General features: G+C 39.5%; 1 protein-coding gene across 8 annotated transcripts in view; it reads right to left on the reverse strand.

The window, feature by feature from the left end:
• The window catches only part of PHKA1 (phosphorylase kinase regulatory subunit alpha 1), a 174,886-nt gene extending 162,167 nt beyond the window's left edge, over window positions 1-12,719 (reverse strand). For all 8 annotated transcript variants that reach the window (XM_027053654.2, XM_027053653.2, XM_053202485.1 and 5 more), the window contains exons 1-4: window positions 12,588-12,719; window positions 11,640-11,798; window positions 2,721-2,768; window positions 738-906 (exon numbers count right to left, since the gene is read on the reverse strand). In XM_027053654.2, the coding sequence (XP_026909455.1) occupies window positions 738-906; window positions 2,721-2,768; window positions 11,640-11,798; window positions 12,588-12,665 (454 nt within the window). In that variant the 5' untranslated portion in view covers window positions 12,666-12,719. The remainder of the gene's footprint in view (window positions 1-737; window positions 907-2,720; window positions 2,769-11,639; window positions 11,799-12,587) is intronic.
• Window positions 12,720-13,751: the final 1,032 nt, after the last annotated feature.

The raw sequence follows: 13,751 nt of genomic DNA on the forward strand, positions 1-13,751 counted from the left end.
GTACTTAGGAGTTCTATACCTAGATAGGAAGATAAAGAAATTGGAATATCAAAATGTGGTATTCTGAGTATATTTACTTACTCAGGAAGATCTGGGAAAGGTCCTGTTTAATTTACAAACAGAGTATAATCAGATTCATTGTCCTCACCAAGTTAGGAGAAATAAAAGGGAATTATGTTGGTTCTTACATTTTCCTTTTTCAGGTGAAGCATCTAAAGCGAATAACAAAACCATCTGAAAAGGGTATATTACTCAATAATAAAAATAAATACTGGAATTCTGATTCCTAAGTTAATTCCCTTAATATAATTTAGATGCCTTTAGATAGATGCCTTGTTTATCATATATACATACACAGTAGTATAAAGTAGGTGATTCAATTTATTTAATGTTAACTATAGGCTAGTCAGTGAATAGCATGAGAAAAAGCAATAAACTCTAGCTCTTTTTTCCCATCTCACGGTATCTGAGGATAAAAATAAAAATCTACCCCAAATTTCCTGGTTCTCAATTAAGAAAATTCTCCAGAATTGTTTTTCAATGGAAAAGAATACTAACTAGATCTCAAAGAGTTGTTTCTCTGTATAAAATCTGCAAAATTTTATTTTTCCACTGTGTACCTTTGAGCAATGTGAACAGCTATGTTGTTTTCTGGTAAACACCTTTGGAGAAACCACGTGCACCAGAGCCAGTGCTCCACCTCAAGCGGCTCCCGGTAATTCTGTCCTGGTACTGACCTGAGGCAGTCATTTGTGCTAAGAAGAGCAGGTACACAGAGGTAGCATCCAATTGCAGGTGTCCCCACTGGTCATCACCCACTACGGTGGCACACGTTTTGGTATTGTATTTGGCATGGAGGCTATCCCTGGTACTCTGACTATATTTGAAGGATTCTACTTTATCCACCTGAAGAAAACAAGAACAGTGAAAGAAGGCTATGCAGAAAAGTTGTCCCATATGCCATACTTCTGTCATACTCTCACATTTATCAGTGCATTTGGTTTTCAGGCAACTGTGAATATTTAAAATATGCTGTTACCTCTTTTTCCTGACAGTGACATAACTAGGAAAGTCTGCTGTTGCCATTTTTTTTTAATTTATGCAATTAAATTATAAAATAATACCAGTTAAAACCAGCTATTTCCTGCTCATTACCTCTCTTTTACTTTTCAGATGGCTGTTTTGCCACATTGTAGACATAAACTCAGATGCCAGTGGTTGAGTGAAAACAGCCTATTGAGATATAATTAAATTATAAAAAGATGCATTAGTTCCTAAAACAGAGGTAGGAATTTTGAAGGAAATTCAGACAAAGGGATATATATTGAAGGAGTAATGAAGAGAGTGGCAGAGAGATACATGGAGTGACAGAGAAAACATATGAAAGAAAGCTGAAACCAGAAGTGAGAAAGGAAACACTGTGCAAGGGACAACTGAAAGACTTAGTTCCTGAAACTTAGATTTGATTATATGGGCATCTGATATATGACAGTAACTATTATACTTTTAAATATGGTTCATGAAGTTAGTGAATTTAAACCTATTTGGTAAGGTAGAACATATAAATACCTAAAATACAAAAAAAGTAGCAAAGAAGGGGAAAAGAGAAATGATGACTATGAGACCCCAGGAGAGAAAGCACAAATAAAGAAGTTCAGAAGTGTGGAATTGATTTCTTTTTATTTCTACTTTAGACTTGTGTGCCTGTGGATAGTCACTTTATTAATCTGGGCTTTGCTTGCTTCTTCTAATAAAATGTAATCTTAGACTCAAGAAAATCAGTTTAAATTCAATGTGTGCAAGGTGTGTAAAGATCTCCTAGGATAAATGTAAAACACTTTTTTTTTGGCAAAATACCTTCGAATGAAAAAAATCTTAAATGCAAAAGATAAACCACAGACTGCTAAAAAATATTTGCAGTATATGTGACAAAACATTAATATCCATGATATACAGGAACTCAAGTAGTCAAGAAAGAGACAGCCCAAAAGAAAAATAGGCAAAGGATCTAACAGGTAATTAAAAGAGGAAATGAAAATTTTCAATTTATACCAGAAAAGACGCTCAACTTCATTCAAGGTCAAGAAAATGCTAATTAATGCAAGGAGATATAAATCCTAGACACTTATCTCCAATCCTAAAATCTACAACACTGACAAAAGGTTTTTCCTCTAAATTTTGTACCAAAATTCATTTAGTGGCAAAACCTGACTCAGATTGACATGGGGCTATTTGTAGTTTTAATTTGTTCCACTCAGTATGGAAATGCATCCTCCCCTACAGAGAGATTACTGTTTTTGATAATCCAGTGCTATTCTGGCCCTGCTGAGAGCATAACATAATATATAGCACATGCACTGGACTTAAAAATCTGAAAAAGTTTGAATTCTAAAATTTATCTGGTCCCAAGGGTTTCAAATGAGGGCTTAGAGCCTGTGTCCTCTTTACTCAATGTCCAGAATTGCATGTACAGTAGTGATGAAGTATATTAAAGAGCCATTTGTAGAGGGGGCGAAAAAAGACTGAAAGGAAACATGCTAGTGGTAACTGGGTGGTGAGATCATGGGTGATAGTTCCTTCCTTGATTCTACAAATTTTCTAAACTTAAGTGTCCGCTGTTGGTGAAGTTGAAAAAACATAAGCTGTAAACATTCCCTAAAGGGTAGAGACACTATTACAATGCGCTTTTATTCAAGAGGGAGCTGGTACCAATGCCATACCTGTCGGATCATGCAGTGGAGCAGTCCCCTCATCAGCTTCACTACACTCTGCAGAAATAAATGGAAACAAGACTGTTATAAACATCCCTAGATGCAGGAACACTTACTCAGCAACTGCAGTTGGTACATGACCTTTTGAGAACGAGTAACCCTATCCTGGGCTCCTATTTACATGGCATTTACTTTATAGGTACACAGAAGAGCTAAACTGCAGCTAAAAGTGGAATCAAAAGCTGCAGTTGCTGCCTCCCTCAAGTCAAAAAAAGAATCCAAGCTCCAACAGGCTTATGTAAAACCAAGCCAACCATCCTATTAGAGGACATTCCACCCTGAGAAAAGAGGCAAGTCAGCTCTGAACTCCTAAAGCTATAAGGGTACTCTAGAATAGTTCCTAGGGCCTGGAAAAGCCAATGGCGTCACTTTTTATTTTTTCTAAAGTAGTCCAGACTTACCTTGAGGAGTTCACAGAAATATTTATCTGTACATTTTCTCTAAAGAATAAATGAACTTTATTCAGAGTAAGTATAAAGGGGAACTGTTACTGCAACTCAACCTCTTTTCCATGGGGAAAAAAAGCCACAGTATTCTTAGATCTCAAGTCATCACTCTTTCTCTTACTGGGGCTTGGCAAGTTTCTTTTTTTAATGTTTATTTATTTATTTTGGGAGAGAGATAGTGAGCAGGGGAGGGACAGAGAGAGAGAGAGGGAGACAGAATTGCAAGCAGGCTCCATGCTGTTAGCATGGAGCCCAATGTGGGGCTTGAACCCACAAACTGTGAGATCACAGCCTGAGCTGACATCAAGGGTCAGATGCTTAACTGACTGAGCCACCCAGGTGCCCCTGGGCTTGGCAGTTTCTAAATTAGTTAGCTTTCCAATCATAACATTCCAAAATTCTGGTCACCAACTATATACTGTACTGGTTGGTATAACATAATATAGTAATAATAATTGTATTACATTATAATATAGTAGAGTAATACTATACCATACTAGTTATACTACATGACACTAGAAGAGCCCATCAACAGTGGCATGGGTAGGCAATGTTTTGGAAAACATAGCATCAAATGGCTTCTCCATTTCTTTTCCCATTTTTATTTTTTTAATTTAAATTCAAGTTAGTTAACATACCTAACCAAAGAGGTAAAAGATCTGTACAATGAAAACTATAGAAAGCTTATGAAAGACATTGAAGATGACACACAAAAAATGGAAAAACATTCCATGCTCATGGATTGGAAGAACAAATGTTGTTAAAATGTCTATATCCACTCAAAGTCAAAGCCATCTATAGATTTAATACAATCCCTGTCAAAATACCACCAGCATTCTTCAGAGCTAGAACAAACAATCCTAAAATGTGTATGGAACCAGAGATATCCTGAATAGCCAAAGTCATGTTGAAAATGAAAACCAAAGCTACAGGCATCACAATTCCGGAATTCAAGCTGTATTACAAAGCTGTAATCATCAAGGCAGTATGGTACTGGCACAAAAACAGACACACAGATCAATGGAATAGATTAGAGAACCCAGAAATGGACCCACAAATATATAGCTTCTCCATTTATTTAAGCTTTCTGTTTCACAGTCCAAAAGAAATACAACCAGATTACTCCAGGATATGCTAGCTCAGAGGTGGCTTCAGGACACCTCTGAAAATAAATCTACTTAGGAGCCACATCACTCTGTTATTCCTTCAAAACACTGAAGTGGGACTATGAGCAATAGGCATGATAAGGATTAAGTACCTGTTAAGTCAGTTATGCTCCAACTCTTTATGCAGGCTTTTATTGAGAAAGAATAAAAAGTGTATCCTTGGGAGAGCTCCCTTTGTTAACTAATTGCTGTCTATAAATGGTGCCCGCCTCTTACACATCAAGGGAAGAAATCATATACATACATACATATACATGCATATATACATATATATGTGTATACACACACACATATATATACACACACACGCACAGATATATATATATGTGTGTGTGTAGTCAGGCAGTATATGATCTCATCACCTCTTATTTTAATTTACTTCTATCTATCTATCTATTTATTTATTTATTTTGAGGGCAGGGGAGGGGAGAGAGATAGAAAGAGAGGGAGAGAGAGAATCCCAAGCAGGCTCCACGCTCAGCACAGAACCTGATGAGAAGCTCAATCTCATGATCGTGAAATCATGACCTGAACTGAAATTGAGTCAGACGTTTAACTGACTGAACCACCCAGGTGCACCAAATCTCCTCACCTTTTAAAGTATGAAGCATTTATCATAAAATAATGAAACTGACTGCAACCCCTATAAGAAAATCTCTATCATTACTTTGACCCTAATGAAAGAGACCATTCTTTTAATATACCCTGTTACAGAAAGCATCTGAACTATCTTCTACATGTCACCGCATCCTCACAGGTTTCTATCACATTCTTTCAACTTTCTTGGCCATCAAAAAGCCTTGCTACTGCTGTCTACATTTTCTTTAACTTAAACAGCAAACCTGGGAATCATGGACCCAGTGGAGAATTCCTGATTCCACTTTTGGCCTCCTGCAATGGCCATTGTCTGCCATTTCTGTCCTCAAATTCCAACTTCCAAGCCAGAATACAATTAATAGAAAGTATGGGCAGGTAGGAATGAGGGGAGGTATTTGTACTTTGTATTCCTCCAAACTGGCCATTTTCTGTTTCATTGCTGTAGTTAGCATTATTTAGACATGTTTATTCATACACTGGAGCTTTAACTACATCAAATGACACCCTCTTCTTACCTACTCTTTTTGAGGACATGGATCTACATACAGTAAAGCCTTGGATTCTGAGTAACTTGTTCTGCAAGTGTTCCGCAAAGATGAACAAACATCCCTAACAAATTTTATCTTGATAAACGAGTGATGTCTTGCAATATGAGGAGTACATGATGCCAAATGTCACATGATCACAACTGAGCCAATGGTTCTTTTCTTTCTCCCTCTCTCTCTCGCTCACTCTGGGATTGTAGATGATCATCAATGCAATGTCACATTTCTGTGAAATCCTCAAAAGGAGACAAAAGCAAGTGTCATTGGATAGGTTACTTGTTGGAAGTTGCACAAAAAGAAAAAGATTCCCTTGAGCCAAGAGATAGCAGTGATTCTGTTAGTGATAGTGGAAGTCGTCCTACATAATAACCCTCCTCTCTCATCTCCCTCACACCAGCCACAAAGGTTTTCAAAGATAAGTGCAGGTTAATTTGTTTCTTTTTCTTTTAGTTTGTTTGTTTGTTTATTTATTTATTTATTTATTTATTTATTTATTTATGAGAGCGCGAGAGTGAGCACACACACGCAAGTTGGGGAGGGGCAGAGAGAGAGAGAGAGCGGGAGAGAGAGAGAGAGAAAGAATCCCAAGCAGGCTTTGCAATGTCAGTGTGGAACCTGATGCGGGGCTAAATTCACAAACAACGAGATTGTGACCTGAGTCGAAACCGGACGCTTAACTGACTGAGCCACCCAGGCGCCACTAATTTATTTATTTTTCTTTATATTTTGCATTTTCTTTATTATTTTGTATTATATTACAGTATTGTAATCATTTTTATGTAAATATTTTTGGGTTGTGGAATGAATTATCTGAGTTTTCATTATTTCTTATAGGGAAATTTGCTTTGATATACAAGTGCTTTGGATTACAAGCATGTTTCTGGAACAAATTATACTTGCAAACCAAGGTTTTACTGTATTTGTAAACTGACTATATAAGGACATATAACTATGTACAACCACTTCTACATTAAGTATTAATCTCTTTCTCTTCAGGTATATGTACAATCAGATGTTTGTTGGGCATGTAAAATATGCAAAACACTCTATCAGGCTTTGTGGAACATAAAGATAAGGGATACAGAGCACATACGTTAAAAAAAAAAAAAACCCTAAACTACATAGTCTACCTAACAACTCCTAGTTATCCCTTAAAATCTAAATTTTCTGTGACTCCTTCCTTGCTTTGTCGAGGTAAAGACAAGACATTCCCACCTCTGTCCCACAGAAGTTTGTACTGTATCTCCTATATAGTACCTACAGTATCTGTCCTAATGTATTATTTATTTGTTTATATATCTGTATCCCTCATTAGACTATAAACTCTTTAAGAAAATGGGACAGAGACCAGGTTTGGAAATAAACCTTTAAGTCAGTGGATTGAGTAGGCTTTATTTTTAAAAATATATATTCCATGTTTGCAAGTAATTCCCAAATGGCTCATCAAAAAAATTGTGGGTGTGGGTATGTGTGTGCATGCACGCATGCATTTTGAGAAAGGGAGGATGTAAATAAGACAAAATGTTAACAATATAGTGAATCTAGATAAAGAGTACATGCAAATCTGCTCATTTTAATATTTCTTATAACTTTTCTATAAATTAAAAAAATTTTAAATAAGAAGTTGAGAGCTAAATATAAACATTTTGTCCCATTTTGTTTATTTATATCTAGTACAGGGCCTGGCACGTGACAATTACACAAAGTCTGCTAAATGAAAAAGTGAACATGCTGAGTAGTACAGACCATAAGTGATCTAGAAGTTCCAAGAAAGTAGCCCTGAGAAAGAAGTGATCACTGTACAACTGAGTGGTCTTATGAGGACAGAAACCACAGAAAAAGTGAGACTGGTGCTGGGCTTGAATGGAGAGTATTAGTTCAGATTGGAAGAGAACGGGAATCGTGAGTGGAAGAAACAATTTTTTTTTGGTTTTGTTTTTAGAAGAAACAATTTGTAAAAAGATTTGGAGGTGAGACTGTCCATGGCTTCCATGGAGGAAAAATTCAAAGACTTAATCTGAAGTTATAAGATCCAGGTTGTACTCACAGCACCACCAAATTCCAGCTTCATCTCCAAACTTCAATCCCTTCACATAAATTGAGGAAGATAATACCTAATTCACAGGGTGTTGTGAGAATAAAATACTAATAATTATGGGGAAGTACACAGTACAATAAAAAGTATTTACACAAATGTCAGGTATTTTTATTAAGGGATTATTTTTAGAAGAATAAGGAAAATACCAATCTGGTTAGAACTGGGAGTAGATAATACAGGGCCCCCAAATCTTACAATTTTGAAAAAGCAGGCTAGGACCAAGCCCTAGAGTCTTGGCTATTAATCAAAAACATCTGGATTTTACTTGTCAGGAAATAAGCCACAGAAACATTGCTGAGAATGCAAATGATATAATTAAAATGTGTTTTTCACAACAGTGTTGTGATCAAGGTTTAGACTATGGTTGAGGCAGAGGGGAATAGAAAGGAAGAGATGGATTAAAAAAATTACATGTATCAACAGACTTTGGTCTGCATGTATCAAAAGGTAAAAGGGCAAGTCAGAAATCACCCTAATGGCAGCACTTTTCAAATGCTGTTTTATAGAACACTAGTCCAAGAAATTCTGGAAAAGCTGTAAACCTCACCCTCATCTTACGTTTGAAACGCACATAAGTACATCAAAGGCTCAGAGAAATAATGGAGTAAAGAAACCCACTGTTTAACATACCCCCAAGGTTAGTTGACCTAATGTTCCATGCAATACACTCTGGGAAATTCTGTAAATAATGTTGCTTAGGTGACTGGTAGAATGAAGACACCAATAAGAGAACAAGGGATGTCTGCTGAGTTGCTATTGTTAGCTAATCTTTTTAAAAGTATTTGTTTATTTGAGAGAGAGAGAGAGTGCGCAAGCAGGGGGAGAGGCAGAGAGAGAGGAGAGAGAATCCCAAGTAGGTTCTGCACTGTCGTGCCCCGATGTGGGCTCGATCATACGGAACCGTGAGATCAAGACCTGAGCTGAAACCAAGAGTCGGGATGCTTAACTGACTGAGCCACCCAGGTGACCCAGTGATCTCTTTTGTTTGTTTTTAGTAGGGAACATGGGGTTTCAGACATCCTGATTTTGAGAAGACACAGGATATGCAGGTACAACTGAACAGAAGACAATGAAATCAGGGTTTGAAACTGAAGTGAGACCAGAACTAAAGATGAAGTTTTGGAAGTGATTCATATAAAGGTAATAGTTAAACTCATGAGAAAAGGTAAGAGACGACACAAAGAGAACAAAACTGAGGAAGAAGCAGAACTGGAGGCATCCAAAGAGCTATCTCTATTTGTGTGCCTATTTATTTTTATGGGTGTGCATCTTTATCTGTGTGACTAAGAGGAAAGGGCATTTGTAAAAACATATATGTGCATAATTATATTCTTACTCTAAGACAGAATAGTCACCTAAACCCTTGTCTCCTAATTCTCTTTAGTTCTTTGACATTATTTCGCAGAGAGAAACCAATGTGAGAGTTGGAAGGAAGAGTAAAAATGATTAACAATTGGTTTAGGAAAATCCACACAGTAATGGAAAGTTGACCGTAGGTGGGAATTTCATCTGTTGATTTACTGGATTTAATCTATCCTCATTTACTGGCCATAAGTCAATGGTTATTATCCCTAGTTTCACTTTAGAATCAGTAGTTTTTTTTAAAACTGAGGGCTACTGGAGGGGAGGTTGGTGGGGGGATGGGCTAAATGGGTGACAGGCACTAAGGAGGGCACTTTTTGGGATGAGCACTGGGTGTCATATGTCATCACTGGGTTCTACTCCTGAAACCAAGACTACTCTGTATGTTAACTAACTTGAATTTAAATAAATAAATAAAAAGAATCTAAAAAAAAATAATGTCCCAGGGCTCCACTTCCAGAGATTTATGTAAATTGTTCTAGGCTGGGGTTCAGTAAAGGTATTTCTTAAAAGCTTCCCAAAAGATTCCAATGTACAGCCAGAATAGGTTAGGGACAAATGTAGCTCACCACCTGTTATGTAAATAAAGCTTATCTCTGGCTGCTTTTGTGCAGCAACTGAAGTGCTGAGTAGTTGGGCAGAGATCACACGTGATCCACAATGCCAAAGATATTTCCTATCTGGACCTTTACAGAGATGATTTTCTGATCCCTGGTCTGAATTAACTGAGTCAGGTTTGAGAAAAGTTAATGAGACCTAATAATAAAATATGTTTTAATTCATAATGGAAGTTCATAGAAATTTTAGGATTCCCAGAGAAATGTTTATTTTTTGACGATGCTTTCTATTGTTATAATGTTTTTGAGATATTTCAAAGTTATTACTGAGGTAGTATGGAAAATATCTTTGGGTTCTGCTAAAAATTATTTAATGAAATATTAAAATTTAAAAGTAAACAACTCAATGTTTCCTTAAATGTTCCCCCCCCCCCCGTTAAATTCTTTCTTCCTGGACCACAGAAGGAAAAATTTTAACTTTGCATAATGATTAGTCAACAAAGAGACAACAGATTTCTTCTAATAGTATTGAAAAACATTGGTCAAATTGTACTAGGTATGGAATCTTGGATATTGTTCCACTAATATTAATCTCTAGCAAAACAAACAAAATACTGAGCTCAAAATAGCCAAACATTACAGTAGGATGCAGAATTTCAGAGGTGGAGGGAGGAATAGGCTTACAGGACTTTTAAAACAACTCCTCCATATTTTCCAAATTCTTGACAATGGTTATGTATGACTTTTATAAGCCATAAAAATATTGATCTGTACTTCTTAAGTTAGAGCAAAAACTACAAAAATTTTTTTTGATGGACGTAGGTACATCCCAATAAATGGCCTGAAGGAATGGCAAATGCCTGCTGTTGCAGATGACAACATGGTGAAACTTCCCTATTGCCAAGGACTGCAACCCCGCAACATGTTGATCCCCTTAAAAAATAACCAAGTCTTGGGTGCCTGGGTGGCTCAGTTGGTTGAGTGTCTGACTTCACTCGGGTCATGATCTCACGATTCCTGAGTTCAAGTCCCACATGGGGCTTGCTGCTGTTGTCAGTGCAAAGCACTCTTCGGATCCTCTGTCCCTCTCTCTCTGCCCCTCCCCCGCTTGTGCTCTCTCTCAAAAAAATAAAATAAAATAACCAAGGCTCAATATTCTGATTTACAGATAAAGACTAGAGTTCAGATTACCTAAGTCTGAGAGATACCGCTTGAGCAGATGGCTGGTGTAGAATCTTCTCCACTAATGGAAAATAATTCACACATACCTTACAACTGACGGTGGAATTTCATAATATTAAGAGACCCATGTAGCTCAGAATATCATTTTCTTGGTCATTCAAGAGAACAGAGCACTCTCTGTCTATAAAGGATGCTACTTTACTGATGGGAAGGCCTTAAAATTTGGCTTAAACGCATCTGCTGATTCTGACCTTATTTTGCTTGGGGAGGGGGACAGACTCTGAAACAGTGGCCATAGGTATAAATTCAACAAATAAAGTCTTTACTTGTGTCTAGTTGTGAAAGACTCCTAATTTGTGTCAGTTACCCTCATACAAATACCACCTATCGATGAACACTGGGTGCTATATGTAAGTGATGAATCGCTGAATTCTACTCCTGAAACCAACATTGCACTGTATGTTAACTAACCATAATTTAAATAAACATTTGCAAAAGAAATAACAAATACCACCTATAATTTTCAAAAATGAAGTAAAATGATAGATACTTGCTTCCAACATTCTTCTCAATGAGAATAAATATGCTGGAGACTGCAAAATACCTTTACTTAGACGATTATAAATTTCAGCAAAGATCCCACGATAGGCTTTTCCACTATAACAGAACAGACTGCCCTCTCCCCCTGAATCAGCAAGTTTCAAGTTTCCACTACACCAAAAAAAAAAAAAAAAAATCAGTACAATACAGGAAAGCATTCTGGAATGTAATTTCAAGAAGGTGAAGAGAGAGGGAGAAAGGCAAAATATAGTTCTTTTATCTCCTTTGAGCGACATTTCTTTAAAACCCTGCTTCCCATTCAACCTCCCAGCCCACACACAGCTCCAGATCTCTTTGTATATTTATTCTGAGTACCTGCTCCAGTTCATAGGCCTTTGCCTTATCCTCATCCCGGTCTGCATTCTTCCGATAGGCCAGGCCCAAACCCCACACAGCCAAGATACTGTACACATTATCTCGGACCCAGGCATCTTTCTGATCATAGCTGGCTGGAAGCAAGCCAGTCACTGGATTCTGTAAGACCAAGAAAAACAGGACAGGCAGGTAACCATAAGGTGTTAATATGAGGAGACCAAGTCTATCAAATGGGTTACTGAGGGACTTTGGTTTTTCTTCTACTTCACCACTCTTTAGTTTTATAACCTCCTCTTCTTCTGACCAAGTGCAAGCAAATGCTATCTTGAACAAGGGGGAAACGCCGGCTGAAAACTTCCAAGTCTGAAATGTGAGTATTGTTAAAAGAGAGGTAGTGTTTTAACTTTCCAGTTAGAAGGAATAACTATCAACAAAAACCCAGCATTATAGGACTAGAAAAAATATATAATTAATAGTGTATACAAGGTACCACAAATCTTCACAACAGTTTAGTCTTAAGATGACTAAATGTTCTCCTACTTCTTTTCTTTGGCTGGAGGGCAAGAAGATGACCCCCAAACCTGGGGGAGGGGACGGGGAGTGTCCATAAACAAGCTTCAACACATTTTTCAGCTGTGCCCCTGGAACCCCGCTGTGGCTTCAGGGACGGGGTGGTGTGTGTGGGGGACGCTTAGAAGCCAAGGCTCAGGGCTCAAGGCTAAAGGTACTTGACCCTCGTTCTGTTCTTGGCCCAACACCTATCTTTTCTTCAGGGTCCTCTACCCCTTCCCCAGCTAAGGGGCGGGAAGACCTGCTAAACACACACACACACACACACACACACACACACACACACACACACACACCAGGGGTGGGTGTCACCCAGCAGTCTCTGTCTAGGCCATCACACTGCACATCCTCGATGATTACAGGCACCCCTTCACTTACCTGATGGCACAGGATGGTCTGATGCACCAGCCGAGCGTAGCCATCCAGTCGGACCCCGGAATTACTTCGGCTCCTCATCGCGCCACGTTTCAACCCCCTCAAGAGAAACAGCCTACGTGCTACAGGGGCCCTGGGTCCTCCAAGTTAGGAGGCTCCCCGATGCAGCTCCACCCTCGCGGGGAGGAAGAGCCCGAGTGCCAGGCCCCGGCAGAGCCCTCCCACAGCTCAGGCCTGGAGCCGGCCGTCCATGAGCCTGCGGCGGCCTCTGGAACTCCAGCCCACGCCAGCAAGTGCCCAAGACGCTCACGGTCTAGGGTCCCGCCGCAGCTCCCTGCCACCCTTACTCCCGTCCAGCCTCCCCGCGAGATTCCTGCATTCCCCACTCAATCCCCGGAGGCGGCCACGGCCCAGAGCCTCCCGCGCGGCCTGCGGCAGCAGGTCACTAGCTGCTGCGCCGCTTCCACCTTGCGGGAGACGCGAGCTGGAGGCGTGGCGGGCGCCGCGGGTCCTGGCAGCTGCGCGCTTAATCCAAGGGGTTCGCCTCGTCCGCCCCGCCCGCGCGGGGGCCCCAGCACCCCCGCCCACTCCGCGGTCGAGAATGTGTCACCGTAGGCAATATGCTTTCAGAGGTTTATTTTCGAAACATTTCCAATGACGATTTAAGTTTTCCACACTTGCTGTGCATGCAGGATATTGAGGAGGCCTGGTTTCTTCTGCCGGCCCGGTTTTGGGAACCGATGGTAACTTCAGACCTAAGAGGCAAGACTCACACTGGCGTTAAGGGTCTAAAGAATTGGAATCTCTGGAGTTTTATTGTATTTTATACTTTTCACTAAAAGAACAGCTTGAATTCCTCACTTTGACCCAAACCAAACAAGAAAGAACTCCCTAAGGTACTTTACTCCTTAGCAACTGGTGAAGAGCCAGGCCCGGGAAGGAGGGGGGCAGTGGTGCCCTTTGAGGAAGCTAGTTTTCGGGTAGGGAACCGGGCTGGAGGGAGCAGTACCTCAAGACCGCCTTGGCCAGAGAGGAGCTAGAGGAGATTGTGTAACTGCCTTGGAAGGCTTCCACGTGCGCACGTAGATCACGAGGCTGAGGCACCAAACACCCAGCTGAAAATAAAGGGGCTAAAGGGAGGCTAGAAAAGAAGCCTGCAGGCAACCC

Source organism: Acinonyx jubatus, chromosome X (genome assembly GCF_027475565.1).
Source record: "Acinonyx jubatus isolate Ajub_Pintada_27869175 chromosome X, VMU_Ajub_asm_v1.0, whole genome shotgun sequence".
NCBI classification, from domain to species: domain Eukaryota; kingdom Metazoa; phylum Chordata; class Mammalia; order Carnivora; family Felidae; genus Acinonyx; species Acinonyx jubatus.